The 14,380-nt window shown below is 53.6% G+C and overlaps 1 protein-coding gene across 3 annotated transcripts in view; it reads right to left on the bottom strand.

Annotated features, from left to right (window-relative positions):
* Window positions 1-13,773, bottom strand: part of HIPK2 (homeodomain interacting protein kinase 2) — a 143,272-nt gene extending 129,499 nt beyond the window's left edge. The window contains exon 1 of one of the 3 annotated variants that reach the window (XM_052790678.1): window positions 13,524-13,773. In XM_052790678.1, coding sequence (XP_052646638.1) covers window positions 13,524-13,542 — 19 coding nt within the window. In that variant the 5' untranslated portion in view covers window positions 13,543-13,773. Of the gene's footprint in view, window positions 1-11,201; window positions 11,445-13,523 lie in introns of those variants that run through there. The other 2 variants (XM_052790674.1, XM_052790675.1) reach the window with 2 other exon arrangements.
* Window positions 13,774-14,380: the final 607 nt, after the last annotated feature.

The following is a 14,380-nucleotide window of genomic DNA, read 5'->3' on the forward strand; positions in this document are numbered from 1 at the left end:
CACAAGCATCTGTTTTATTGCGCCCGGTATCAAAAGCATCAGGCATCCCCACCTGAAATCCTGCCCTACCCTGCCATTCACTCACATCCTATCTTCTTCTTCCCTCGCACATTATTTTCTACAGGCAGCAGCTTTTTGGCAGGAGACTCGGTGTCTGTTTGTGACAGGGCATGGCAAGGGAAAGCAGACGTCTCCTTGTAAAGCATCCTCTTCCTGAAACCCCTTCAACCCTTCCTGGCTGAGAGGAAATGCAGGGATTGATAATGACTCAAGTGCTCCTCTGGGAAACGGCAATGATTTTGGAGGAACACGAAATAACTTTTAAGCCAAGCTCAGTCCTAAAGAGGGGAACTCCACAGTCTGTAGCTCGAGTTTGCAGCTGAGCAAGAACAAAACCAGGGCTCAGGTGCCTAGCCACAGGAATGCTGAAAAAGATACAGCTACTTTACTGAGGTGGTCTCACCTACATTAGGTATGTTGTGAGTGATACGGTAAACACATCTAAATGGATACAGATTCCCCAGGGGATATTGCATTTGCATACATACATCAGCTACATCACAGGACCAGATCAAGACTGAAATAACTGAGGATACAGGAGGACAGACCTGAGACACATCAGCAGAGCTGCAGAGATACCCAAGAAAAGGTCCAGTAGGGCCACCAAAACCTAGCACTGGGAGAGACGTGTAAAAGACACCAGCCATGCAGCTGTTCTGGGTCAGGATGGAGATGAGCTGGTGGATGTGGACTGGAGATCACTCCCAGTCAAAATGTCTTGGATGGTATTTTTCTCAAGCTTGGATTTCTAGTAACCCTTTTGTTCAGCCTGAAAAGTCACATTGCTTCAAAAAATCTCTCCCTGCCTTTTACAGGCAGAGTGGCAGTGTCCCCTCCTGAACACATTGTGATTTACAGCCTTTCACACTCACACCGGCAACACAACCCCTTACGCAGAGACTGCAGACAGCACTCCTGCCAACACATACGCTGTCACAGCATCGCTCCACATAAACACCCTGCATTCACCTTGTTTATATTTCCTCCTCTACAAGCTGCGACAGCTCACAAACACACAGAAAGCCTAATTTATATTTATAATAAATCTCCTTTCTTCATTCCCTGCAGTGGAAAAGAGCCCTGGTACAAATGCAATTTGCTGAGAGAACGGCGTAATAGCTCTAAGGAGAATCAGGCCCACGTTGCCTTCTGTAGACAAAGGGGATGAAGCCACACGGAAACACATGTGCGCACTCCTACACATGCCTGCAAACATGGAAAGAGTCCCACATATACATACATACACACATATACTCTTCCACCTGTATTCTCACACACAGCTCGGTAACAGCATCTACCGTCCCTTCCGACTCGCATGTGCTTTCAGGCAGCACAGGCGTTTGGAAGGTGCACTTTTCATTATCCAGGTGCTCACAGCCTCAGATAAGCGATGAGAAAATGACACTGCAAGAGAAGTATTGTCACCATCAACGGGCTATGCTCATGTCTGGGTTTCACGTGTCCTTGTCAGGTGGTGCAGCTATTTTAAAATGGGGTTTGCAATGTGTTTCTTATCCCCACTTGCTAAATACATACATATTCTGATGTTGAGAGAATGCAGAGGGGGAGTTTGGTGGGAAGGCAGGTTTCTGGTGGTGCCAGTGATAGCGCTAGAAGAGATGAAGGAATTTATAATTGTACTCATGACTAAATGTGATCCCCACCTGCTTTGTAGGCACATGCCCCGAAGCAGTTATGAGGTCTTGGGTTTCTCCACGGTGTCCACAAACTGGCTGCAGTCAAGAGTTGTTCTTTTGTTTTAATCTGCCTTCAGAGAAAAGGCTGTAATCTCTCTTCCCTCTGCAAAGGACTTCGTTCCAGCTTCCCCTGACCCCATCACCCCCAGGCCTGACTGCAGAAGCGTGTTCCCCGCAGGACAACACCGTCAGCCTGCTCAGAAACTGGGGCTAGCGTGCTGTGCTGGTGCTGTGCAGGGGAAGCACACCCAACCGGTCCTCTGTGGTCTCTACTGGCTCCCAACAACCTTCCGTGAAGGTGACCTAACTATTAATTCCTGTCAAGGTGTTCTGTGCTCACATGTCTTCTGAGAAACTTTAACCCCCGACGGCATTGCAGAGTTTGAATGACTTGTGCAATTCCTCCTACCTGCCAACTTCTCTCCATCCTGGTGGCACTAAGCTGGACCAAAAACTTCGCTCAACATGGCTACCGAGCCTGCCAGCAGCCCACCCAGATGCCTGAAAGCTCCTGTGCACTGACGTATCAGGGGCTGGAGGCTGGGCATCACCTAATCCCAGCACTGCTCCGCTGCTGACCCAGGGCTCGTCCTGCGGCACGTCACTGAATTCCCGTAATGGAAAGAGCCCCGTTACGTACTCCCCTACCCTACTGCATCGCTAAAGCTAGCTGACGCGTTATGGATTACTGCTCTGCTCAGATCCCTCCCCTGCACTCCTCCCTGGGGCACTAGAGTGCCTAAGTATGGGATCAAAACTGTTTGCCAATGTTACGGTGCTCAAGAGCATCACCAGAGATCTGCCATGTTAGAGATGACCCTGCTCTGAGTATTTTAAAGACTAGCAATGGCCATTTAACTCCCCAGAAATTCTGACACAAGCGGAAGATTAAAGATTGCACAGACACACAGAGTTATGAGGGTTTTCTTGGAATTTTTTCTCCAGCTTCTGACGTCAATCATCTAAATAGAAAAGTAGCAATGATGGCCAGAAATTACCAGTATTTAGAGGCAAAACAGAGACCTGCTGAAAATCCTCGCCAAACTATTTGGAATTTGTCAACGCTAAATGCTGCCTAGGAGAAAATAAAACCCCATACATTTTAGCTGGACACTCTTCACCTCCAGCCTCATGCTTTAAGCAGATAGCCTTCCTACCAATGTAAGCATGGAGCAACATGGATAGGATACTCGTCCTTCTGCAATACTGCTGCTCTCAGCTCCTGTTGGAGCGACAGCCTGAAGCCATGGAAGAACCACGCAGATGGTTGCAAACCAGGCTTCTGACCCACTACCGGCATAGCTCTTCCAGAAACACCACTGTGAAAAGCCAGCACTGGGGTGAGGCTCAGACCACCTCTGCCACAACCACTCTCTGGGCAGGCTGGAGCATTGTCTAGAGATCATATTTCTGCTGGTATGCTTCTTTTGGGTACTTCTCCCCCTTCTCCCCATGCCAGCTCTGGCTGATTTGAGCACCTGTCGCATCCTTTCTGAAATCCAGGTTGCAAGCTCTCTGGGGCAATGCCATGCCACGTTTGTCCATCTTTTGGAAAATCTGCAGCACAGAGATCCTTGACGTGAGATCCCAGCTGCTAGTACCTACGAATAATTTGTCATTAAAATAAAAGTGAAGCTGCACCAGGGGATTGCTGTGCCTCCAAGTTTTTTCCAGACTAGATTACTCTCAGGAGACACAGGAGAGCTACCACTGAGATAAAAAAATAAATCTCAGCCTACTAGGTTTACACAGAGACCATCAAAAATATGTGTCTGTATTGTTCTGACCTCCAGATCATTTTTTTTCCTTTGCTTTTTCCTAACCTTTAAAAGGCATGTAAGATAAACAGAGGAGAAACCAGGCAGACAACATCCTCGGAAGAGATGTAGGAATATAATCAAGCCCTCAGACACACGCACACAAACACCATAATTTATCTCTTCCTCCTCCTGTTTGATTTTATCCTCTGTTCTAGTATCATAATCTGTTGCTATGGAAACAGCTATGATGTCACTACGAGAGGTTTATGGATGCCTTGAACAGGAAGGAAAGGTACATGATGATGGGAGAGAAAAAAAAACCACCTACAAACAGCTGCTGAGCAGGAGACGTTCCAGGAACGGCAAGTGTTAACAGGGAAAAGATAAATACATTGACAGTGCTGGCGCTGCTGCAGACAAGAGCAGAATATAAACCGCATTTTAAAAATAAAGAACGCTTACAAATTTTGTCTACAAGTAAAAATATTCTGGGAAAGCTAAAGGAGCTTCCTGAAAAAACAAACTTTCTCAGAAATGTTCTGCAAGTTTTCTGGGACTGGATATTTTCCGAGCCTTACTGCTAGAGTCCAAGTCTCCATCAACCCACTCTATCGTCTGCTGTAACATTCCCTCCAGAACTGTTAGCGTAACACCCCACCAATGCAGCTAATAGTTAGGGAGCTTGCTGGCTACCCGCCATCCCATGTGCCTTTACGATCTGTAACTAGAGAAAAAAAAGTCATGTCTTCAAGCAAAAATAAACAGAGACGCACTGAACCCACTGGATCACATCCAGTAGCAAATAAACGCCCTGACCCCAAACTATAAGCAAAAAAAGAGCTTTTCTTGCTCTCTTCACCCAAGAGAAGAACCATAATCTTACAGACTTGCTGCCAAACACATTGACATACCTGACCTGCTACTAGAGAGAACAGTATGTTGAGCCTCATACACTCGAAACGCGCCCAGCCTCCGGGCCACGCACATCCACGTGCGGCATGATGCACGTGTGGTTCTCACCCATGAGCTCAGTCGCTGATGACTCTGTCTCCGCACTCATACCCGTTTCAGTCCCCCGGACTGATGATGAGAGTAGGGTAGACACGGGGACAGAGGGTGGGACAGTCACACGTGCCCTTAAACACATTGTGTACAGGCTGTGGGAGAATTCAGTGTGCGGGGCCTGCCGGGGAGGAGGAAGGAGGATGGCAGATCAAATTCATCCTGCATAGCTGCCTTCATTGTGGTAAGGGCAATGGCAGTGAGGGAGGAAACCACAAGGATCTCAGATCAATGAAAAGTGCTGGTGTTTCAGCTAATCTCTGCCCCATCAGAATTTCCTGAGCACAGAGAGTAGTATCAGAGGTCTTACGGGAATGCTATAGCATCAGTTTTGCTTCTGGTCTCAGCTCCAGCTGGGGAATCCCCAGGCAGACTCTCCATCCTGCCTATGAGCATTAGGACAGAGGTGGTATCTCCTGTCCTCGCCTGCCTTCCCTTCCAAAGATGTTAGAGACAACTGCAGGGAAAAAAACTGGGAGAGACTGAAGTCAGTAAGGGCAGCTGCAAGAACAGTCCCAGCCGGGATCTTCAGCAATTCACCCAACTTTCTGTTCCTGCCAGCCTTGGCTGTGACGGCCTCAGCCCCTGTACTTCCCAGGGATCACCTCCCTCTCTCCTGTTACAGACACCTGCCCTCATCTTTCTTCCCCACCTGTCTCTCTCATGCTCTTCTCTCTTGTTCCTGACCTATTGCCCTACTTCTTCTCAACCTTCAGCCCACCCTTCCCTTCCCCAAACGAACCCCTGTCACAAATGTTTAGGAAAACCCACACATTGTGATTTCCTCTGCCCAAAGAGCCCAGCCGGTTTGTATTATGCACCCTCCTGTGTCTTCATCTACATAAAATGCAAATGTTTTGCGGTGGGAACCATCTACCCCTCCGTGGCAATGTCATGCCTAGTGCAGTGAGGTCCTGCTTTTCTTTGGTACTGCCGCTACTATAGCAAATACAACTGTTCTTAGGAATACTTCAAAAGCACCAAAGGAGAGTAAAAGAATAGGAGATGTGAAAACAATGCCAAGTGTTTTTTAGTTTTTTTCTGTTTCTTTTCTATTTGGAGGGCAAGGTTTTGTTCCTTTTTTTTACGAAACAATTTCTTCTCTTCTGTGCTTTCTATTTGGGATTGCAGAGTGGAAAACAAAGCTGATCCTGGTGAAGAAACAGGGATTGTGCTTTTTGTAAATTGGCAGGTGACACTAAGCAGGAAGGGACTGCAAAGTCAGGAGAACTAGATTAGAATTCAAAACAATCACGACAAATTGAAAGGTACAGGATGAAATTCAAATGGGACAAATATGAAAATCATACGTTTAGGTAGGAAAGGCTAGCTCCACACATAAAGGATAGAAGATGACTCACAAGGCATCAGACCTCTCGGACAGGACCTGGGAGCCACAGCACATCACAAGCTACACACAGATGAACGATGTCACGGTGCAAAAGTTAAACCAAACAGGAGCACTGCCTTTAAGAGATGTGAAGGAATACTTCTGCTCTACTCAGCCAGCGCAGGACCCCAGGTAAAGCGCTGTGCTCTAGCAGTGCCATTCAAGAGAGAGGTGGACCAGCTGAAGGGAACATAGAGAACTAGGAGGACGGTCAGAGCTGCAGAAAACAAGGCACAGGAGAAAGAGGTGAGGAATGTATTTGAGAGAGGATTTAGCCTAAGGAACACAAAGCCAAGGAGAGACGTGACAAAGAGAAAGGAAGTTTTTCCACACCCACTGTCGATAGGACAAGGAATCACAGCAAGCAGAGCAGAGCAGAGTTACAGAGGAGGTAAAATCTTTTCAATGACAAAGACAGCTAAAGGCAGCGATGACAGCCTGGGCAGGCTGTGGACCCTCCATACATGGGGAACACACTGGACAAGCATGTTAGGGAACATGCTGGACAAGCACACGTTTGGCATAGCACATCCTACTTTGAAAAACTTTTTGAAGTCTTTCCTATGCCCACTTCCCATGATTTCAATGATTTTGGTGAGAGCTAAGTTTCTTCTGCATTTCAGCATAGCCCACAGACCAAAATAAACCTGTCAGCGTTTAGAACCAGAGGAGACGTTAGCCTGCAGGGTACTGCTGTGTAACAGTGTTGTTCCAGGTCTTGCTAATGCCTTTAAGGATTAAAGGTTATAATGAACAGGGAAGACAGCTGCCCTTCTGAGTTTCCCAAGTATCCCTGGCAAATACCACTGCCTTGCGGGGTGACCTTTTCCACTTTTCAGGGTAGGAGCTGTAAGCGATTGCTCGCACTTCATCCTTCCAGAGACAGATGTCAGCACAGGCACTGGAAGGTGAGCAGGACAGAGAACGAGGTGTGAATGAAGAGTGAGCTTCACCTTCTCCAAGCAAATGTCCCATTCAGTGGGAAATGCTGAAGAAAACCAAGGGAGCAAACCATGCCATCCTTCACCCAGCATAAAACGCCCTCTCCCTCCAGAACGTGACACAGATGGGCTAAGGCTCGCCGCACGAAGACGGCGCTTCCCCCCATGGAGCTGCCTGGCTTTCAGTGGTGCTGTTGCTGATCTACTACTATGATCCCCGAAATCAGAATCAAGCCCAGGAGCAGCTCAAGGGGCTCACATCTCGAGGACGCTCGCCTCCCACTGGCTATTTTGCAGCCCCCCTGCGAATAAGAGAAAGACTGTTCCTCAGCATCATTCTGTCAGTGGCTTGATCAGACAGCCACTCTTTATACAGCACCTTGAACTTATACAGCACTGTATAAACACACACTATTACAGCTTGTTACTACTTCCATTAAATAAATAAATTCTAATGGTACAGCTTTTTAATTCTTTTAGCCCTGACTCTGGACTCTCTAAGGTATTTCGTGATATGGCGATGCCTTTGCCAGCCTATGGAGACGGGGGCTGCTCCTCCGCTCACCTGCGTGGGGAAGTCTTAGAAGAATGATTTCTACCATCAAAATTACCCAACTCAGAAGGCTACCTGAATTCAAGAGTGGTCCCAAAATACATGCACTTGTGCTTTCCAGAGGAAGGACCTCAGTCACTGATGTGACCAAATGAAGGAGGATTCAGGTGCGCTCTCTGGGCTGTACATGGGTGGAAGCAGTAACATGCCTCTACTCTTCCGCCGTGACAAACAGACAAATTGCTAAATGCCCTATCTGGAGTGAAATGATCACCAGGGTTTATTTTCAAAACAAAAGCTGAACTTTGTACTGCTAGGAGGAATAGTTTCAAAAGAGAAGGCCTCCTGTTAAACACCCAGGTCCCCAGTAAGGTATGTAAATAGCTGAAGAAACAATCTTTTCTCTAAATAGCATTCAATGCTCACTTCTTTTTATCCACCAGTTAACCTTCCAAAAGCAAGAAAAAGCCCTATAAATACTACTTCACATTCAGAGGGCAGAGATTTCCTAGTAAGGGTGAGGAAACAACCTCACTTTTATAAATGGACTGATTAAGCTATAGAGGCCATGAGTCAGAAAGGTACTTCAGCGTGTGGCCAGAGTTAAAGACAAACAATTCTAATGAAGTCAGCAGCACTGCCTGTGAGCTTAAATTTAGGCAAGACCTTAAAATATCTTCTTAAATTGGGATCAGAGAGGAAACGGGTGGAACTTTCGAAAACACCCAGTCTCAGCCTACCTGTCCTCTACGGACACAGGGATGGGGACACCATAATAGCTGTCAGCCCACCACTGAATGCCTTTGCAAACTCCCCTTCTCGGGACCCTTGCCCAAAGATATGTGCTCTCCCAGTTGCCTTAACACCTGCACCTAAGTGGTCTAATCTGCCTCATCCTGGTGTCTCTAAGCCCAGCCTGAGCAGAAGGTGGCTGAACTTGCCCTTGACCTTGCCATCTGGCAGGACTGCTCTAACACCATCACCTGGGACCCACTTGGTGAGGCCGACAGTCAGGACAGGGATTTAACTCCACGCCCAGGTCACCAATCCTTCCATGATTTGACCTCCCAGAACTTTCCTCCTGACCAAATATCCACAGACTTTTACATGCCATTGCTGCAATGTGGCCAAAACTGAGGCTTATTCATTTAGCCACCCAAGTACTTTATCTGCCTCCAAATAAATGGTCTAATTTCCAGGGGTTGACAGGAGTTCAAAACCCTCACAGGCATCAGAGGGGTCTCTGGGCTGTCCCCCATCAGCAGAAGACCTATGCCGATCAGGGTGCATAGCCAGCACTTACCTAGTCTGGATGAAACCACATTCAGTGGTTTCAAAGCACCACATGAAAGTGGACAGTAAATAGCAACCACTGGGTAAACAGGGAAACCGAGGCACTGGAAAATGAAAATTACTTAATTTTCCAAGGCTAGCTGAGGTGTCCTGCTGAAGCCAAGAGGGCTTTCCCACCTGTTGCAGCCACGGAGAGGAACGTGCTGCACGGAGTCCAAGGGCCGACGATGTGGCAAGTAACTGTGCCTGCCTCTTTGTCCAAGTGCGTTGTTTGTCTACTCGCCCTGGTCCCTGGTCCCAGCAGCGCTCTTTCCGCTTCCAAAAATAAAACAGCATTTTTCACCCATTACACTTCAAACCCATTTAATCACTAGACGTGGCAGTATGATAAGAACAATAATTATAACTGGAGGGGGCTTCCTGTTATCCTGGCTATAGCCATATCCTGAGCTAATAAAAACTTATGCTTTTGGTCGCAGCATTGACTTAGCTTAAGTTCTGGTTATTAATTCATAAACAGGAAGCGCCTCCGAGTTATCATCTCCCTGCACGAACTTTGGGGTAAAGACCTTTACTCTGCCTCACTGGTGCCGCCTCCCCGATGAGCAAGTTTTGTGCGCTTTAACGAGATTTGAGGATGCATTCAAAACCCAGCAGGGCTGGCCTGTTCCTGGCGTTAAACGGGATCTCATCCGCAACACGTCCGGGGTCGCAGTTTCAGGCTTCCCAGGCCCTCGTGTGACAAGGACAGCGTGCAGGCAGGTCCCTGCCTGCGCCGAGCTCCAGCAGCAGCACCGGTGGCAAGGTGCAATTTACAAATATTACCCAGATTAATTCCATAAGCCACCCACACAGAAAACTACCGACACGGCTGCTAAAAATACACCGCGAGTTGCAAGAAAGTTGTCAGGAATAAGTAAGAAGCAAAGCAAAGAGGAACAAAACCAAAACAGAGGTAATTGCTGTTTAGAAAATAAAGGTTAAGGCATACAAACACCTCTTTTTACCCAATTCTGAAGGATGCCAGGTACACGGTACCCAGGAATCCGCTGGAGACACCTGCCCAGGGCAGAAATCTACCCACAGCCCAGGTACTGGTGATGTCTAGCAGTAACCCCTCTTAAAATGGGGTCCCCCTGGCCCATAGAGCCTGGTGCTGTTCTCTGCACAGGAGGAAATGTCACACGACAAGCGCACCGATGATGATTTCGCACAGCAAGGGCAACATTACCTGGAGGAGAGTCCAAAGAACCAGATTCTCGCCTGCCTCAAGCCGTTCGCCTCCTCTGAAGCCGATACAGCCGCCCCTGAGGAAGCCGCATCTCCGGTGCTCAGCAGGACAGCGGCCATTAGTTTGCCCCAACTCTGGAGCAGAGGCCATACAGGATTACACCTGATGAGGCCCGCTTTGAAGCCCAACACATTTCCCCGTACGGCTCACAACCAAAACTAAAATCCAGGCCAAACACTGCATGGCAGTGTTACTTCTGTTTTATTTTACTTGGTAGTTTTTTATGTCCTTCATTTTACCGCTCAGTTCTGCAACACCCAGAAAAAAATGAATGAGAAAAACCCAGCAGAGGAGAAGACGACAGCAAAACCTCTGAATTCCTTAAAACGAATGGGAAAATTCTCCTTGCACAGGGTGTGTGGGGGAGGATTTCGCACCAGATATTCACTTATTTATCATGCCTCACCTCTTAATATCAGGTGAGGCACCGTTCCGCTTCCCTGAACCGGTATTTAAGCCAGCTGCTCAGCACACACACACACCGCCCTCACCTCCACATCGAGAATCGCGGGTGAATTTATGCATGTGCTCTATGTTATCACTCACTTAAATTTCTACTGGAACCATTTCATAAGGCCTCCCAAGGTGTCACATTTCCTCCCGGGGCACCTTTTCTGTCAAAGAGCCTACGTTCTGAAACCCGTACGTTGGAGATACTGTTTCACCTACCCTCGCCTGCCTTGCGGTGGTGACGGTGGGCGTGAGTGTGTGCCACCCGAGACCGCTGGGTCAAGGGCAGGAGCAGAGAAGCGACTGCCCGGCCGCAGTGCTGCTCGAACCCCTCGGCTCCCACGCTCTCCTCAGCGGCCTGACCGTACCTGATGCTCCAGAGGAGGGCTACGGACCAGACTGGTTATGCACATGACGTGAGGCTCGTAAGGGAGGATGGCGGTCCCTGCCTCCTTCCAAGGAGGAAATCGCATCCCCTGCGATAAGTAAGTTTTTATCTATGCACTGCGATATTGCAGGGAATTCTAAGGACCTCTCATGGCAACTAGGAGGCGAAAAACATTCATTAACCCCTCCTCTGCCTCCCTCGAAGCCATCCAGCAGCAATTTAACCCGCAAACGTACTGCAACACAAAACAGGTAAAACAATCCCCGACAGCCTTTACGCTATCTACTGGCTCCTGCCATTTGGGACATCCACCTACTTTAAGGCTGGAGGCGTGCTGCAGAGCCTGGCCGCGGACCCCTCCGTGTCGGCTGCAGGGAACGTGTTTTTACGGGTTGCTTTTCAGGGCATTTTTTCCATCTGCTCTCTCTTTCCAGTCAGGCAGAAGCACGGGCGCCGCTGAAGTTAGGATGCTCTAAGGAACCGCTAAACTTCCACCGCACGCTTCGGTGCGGCACCGCCGCCTCCTCGCCGGGAGGAAGCCGGCGCCCTGCCCGCCCCGGCTGCGGCCGAGGCCTCGTCTCCTCTCCTCTCCCTTCCCCTCCCCTCCCCTGCCCGGCCCGGCTCCGGGGAGGCGGCCGTGCCGGCGCTCGGCGGCCGCCCGCTGCGGCGCGCCGGGAAGGGGGGAGCGCGGCCGGGCTGACCGCAGGCCCCGCGCCTCACTCCACCCCCGGCCGCCGCCGCCCGCCGAAGGGCACCGCACCGCCCCGCACCGCCGCCCGCCCGGGGGATGCGGCCCGGCGAGGAGCGAACTTCAGAGCGATCGCCGCATTCACCCACCCTGCCAGCGGCGACCGCTCGGGAGGGGCTGGCCAGGCTCAGCGGGCGGGCGGTGCGATGCCGGCCAGGCCTCACCGGACCGCCGGTGGCCCGGGGCCGCGCCGGGGGCGACGGGCCCGGCCCGGCGGGGGGGGCCGGGCAGGTACGCGCCGGGGCTGCGAGCCCCCGCCGCGGCCGGGAACGGGGGGGGGGGGGGGGGCGGCGGCCAGGCGGCGGCGGCCTCCCCCTGCCCGCCGCAGGCCCCCGCGGCCGCCCGCTGCCGGTGGAGGCCCGGGCGCCGGGCGGAGGGGGGGGGGGGGGTGTGCGTGTGTGGAGGTGGGGAGGCGGGCGGGGTGGGGGGGGGCCTGCCCGGGCCCGGGGACCGAGGCCGCTCGGCGGCGCGGCGCGGCCGGCAGAGGGCGCCGCCGGCGGGCCGGCCCTGACCGGCACCCCGGGCCCGCCGCGGCCCCTCCGCCGGCACCGGCCCGCCGCCGCCGCCGCGCAGGGCCCCGCCGCGTCCCCTCCGCGCCCTCCCCCCCGGCGGCGCCGCCGCCGCCCCCGGGCTCCGGCAGCCGGGTGGCCGGCAGCGGCGAGGGCGGGGAGGGATGGCCGTCGTCCCTCCGCTGCCGAAAACGCTCCTCTTTGTCTGCCTGCCTGCCTGCCTCTCGCGGGGTCCGAACTCCGCGCCGCCGGTGAGCCCGGGGCTGCCCAGAAATAACCCGGCGGGCCGGTAACTTTACACCGCCCGCCGAGCGCCCTCCTCTCGGGCGCTGCAGCCCGGGCTCGATTTTCTCCTCAGATAAGTTTTACCGGCCTCGCCATAGGGAGAAAAGTACCGTGTCCCCGCCTTCCCCCCCCACCCCCACCCCCACCCCCCCCTCCCCACCGGGCGCCCGGGTCTCCGCCGCCACGGACCGACCGGTCCCCGGGCGGGATAAAGCGCCCGCCGCCGGGTGGATGTCCCTCCGGTTTATGTAACGCTCGCCGGCCAGCGCCGAGCCGGGAGAGGTGACGGGGGAGAATAAATGCATCGCGAGGGGATTTAAATTAACCCCGATACATTTAAATCTCTTTTTTTTTTTTAAACACCCACCCTGAAATACGCACCGATCTAACACCCCACTCCCCCCCCCCCTTTTTTTTTTTTTTTTCAACCCGAAAAAACTAAGTTGGGGCACTTGGGCTTCTCGCCGCAGCCCGGGCTGGGCTGAAGGAGAAGCCGGTGGTGACAGGCGGCTGCCGGCAGCCCCGTCCCCCGCCGCCGCTGCCCGCGGGGTCTCCGCGCCCCGGAGGAGATCCCCGGCTGGGGGGGGGGGGGGAGCTCTTGGGAAATGGGCGAAAGGAGCGGGGTGGCCGGTCCTGGAAATGAAAACTGCAGCGAGGGGCAGGCAGGCAGGCACATAGACGGAGGCGCAGGGCAAGCTCCGTCCACCTCATTGTTCTGCTCGGCACCGGCACCGACTTCACCTACCGCCCCCCGCCGGGGCCCGAGCGCCCGGGACCGCGGGGCCGGGGAGGGCTGGGGGAGTCGGAGGACGCGGCGGGGGGGGACGACACACGCAGAGCCGGGGGTCGACCCACGCCTCGCCCCGCTCCGCTCCGTTCCGCTCCCCGCCGGGCGCCCGGCAGGGCGGGGGTGCCCCGCCGCCAGCCTCCCCGCAACAACGCCGGGGGGACGGCGAACCGCGGGCGGGCGCCGGGCGGCTGGGGACCCCCGGTTCTCCCCCCCCCTCCTTTCCTCCCTCTCCCCCCCCCCCCCCGCTGCGAAGCGAGGGGTGCCGGCAGGGCGGGCCGGGCCGGGCCGGGCCGGGCCGGGTCTTACCTTCGTACATGGGGGCCATCGGTGCAAGGACGCCTGTTATTCATGGCAACGCCGCCACGAACGACGCGAGATCGCAGCCCCCCAAACTCAACACACATCTGCCATCTTGAGCGGGTGTCTCTCGGCGGAGGCGAAGCTGCCGCCTGCCTTCTGCATCGCTGCCCGCCTCAGCGCGGGGGGAGCCGGGCACATCCAGCCCCGCTGCCGGCCCTCCGACGCGGCCGGGGCGGGCGGGCGAACGGGTGGGGGGCGGCGGCGCCGGGCCGGGGCCGGGGCCGGGGCCGGGGCCGGGGCCGGGGCGAGGCGCGGGGCCGGGCAGGGGCGGCGGGCGGCGGGGCCCCCCCGGCTCGGGACGGCGGCGCTGGGGAGGGAGGGAGGGAGGGAGGGAGGGAGGGAAGGAGAGAGGGAGGGAGGAAAGGAGGGAGGGAGGGAGGGAAGGAGGGGGGCTGGCGCGGTGCCCCCGCTCTCAGCGCGGCATGGCTGCGTGTGCCGGGGCGCCTGCAAAAGTTGCACTGGGGGTGAGAGAAAGGGAGAGAGAGACGGAGGGAGAGAGAGGGAGACGGAGACCGAGACGGAGAGGAGGGGAAAAAAAAAAAGGGGGGGGGGGGGGAAGAAGCGAAGGGAGTTTGCAAATAATCAAGCGCCGATGGCACTGATCGCGGCTTCCCAGAAGGAGAGGGAGCGAGCGAGAGAAACCCTCTGCTGAGATTATGTGGGATCTTGTTTAACAACACATTTCAATCAGGAGAAAAAAGGAACAGTCAACAGAAGTTGGTGAAACACTTCTGTCTTCCCCCCCCCTCCTCTTTATAGAAAAGAGAGGAAGGGAAAAAAAAAAAAGGCAGCTGATTGAAGCT

Source organism: Harpia harpyja, chromosome 6, assembly GCF_026419915.1.
Source record: "Harpia harpyja isolate bHarHar1 chromosome 6, bHarHar1 primary haplotype, whole genome shotgun sequence".
Taxonomy (NCBI): domain Eukaryota; kingdom Metazoa; phylum Chordata; class Aves; order Accipitriformes; family Accipitridae; genus Harpia; species Harpia harpyja.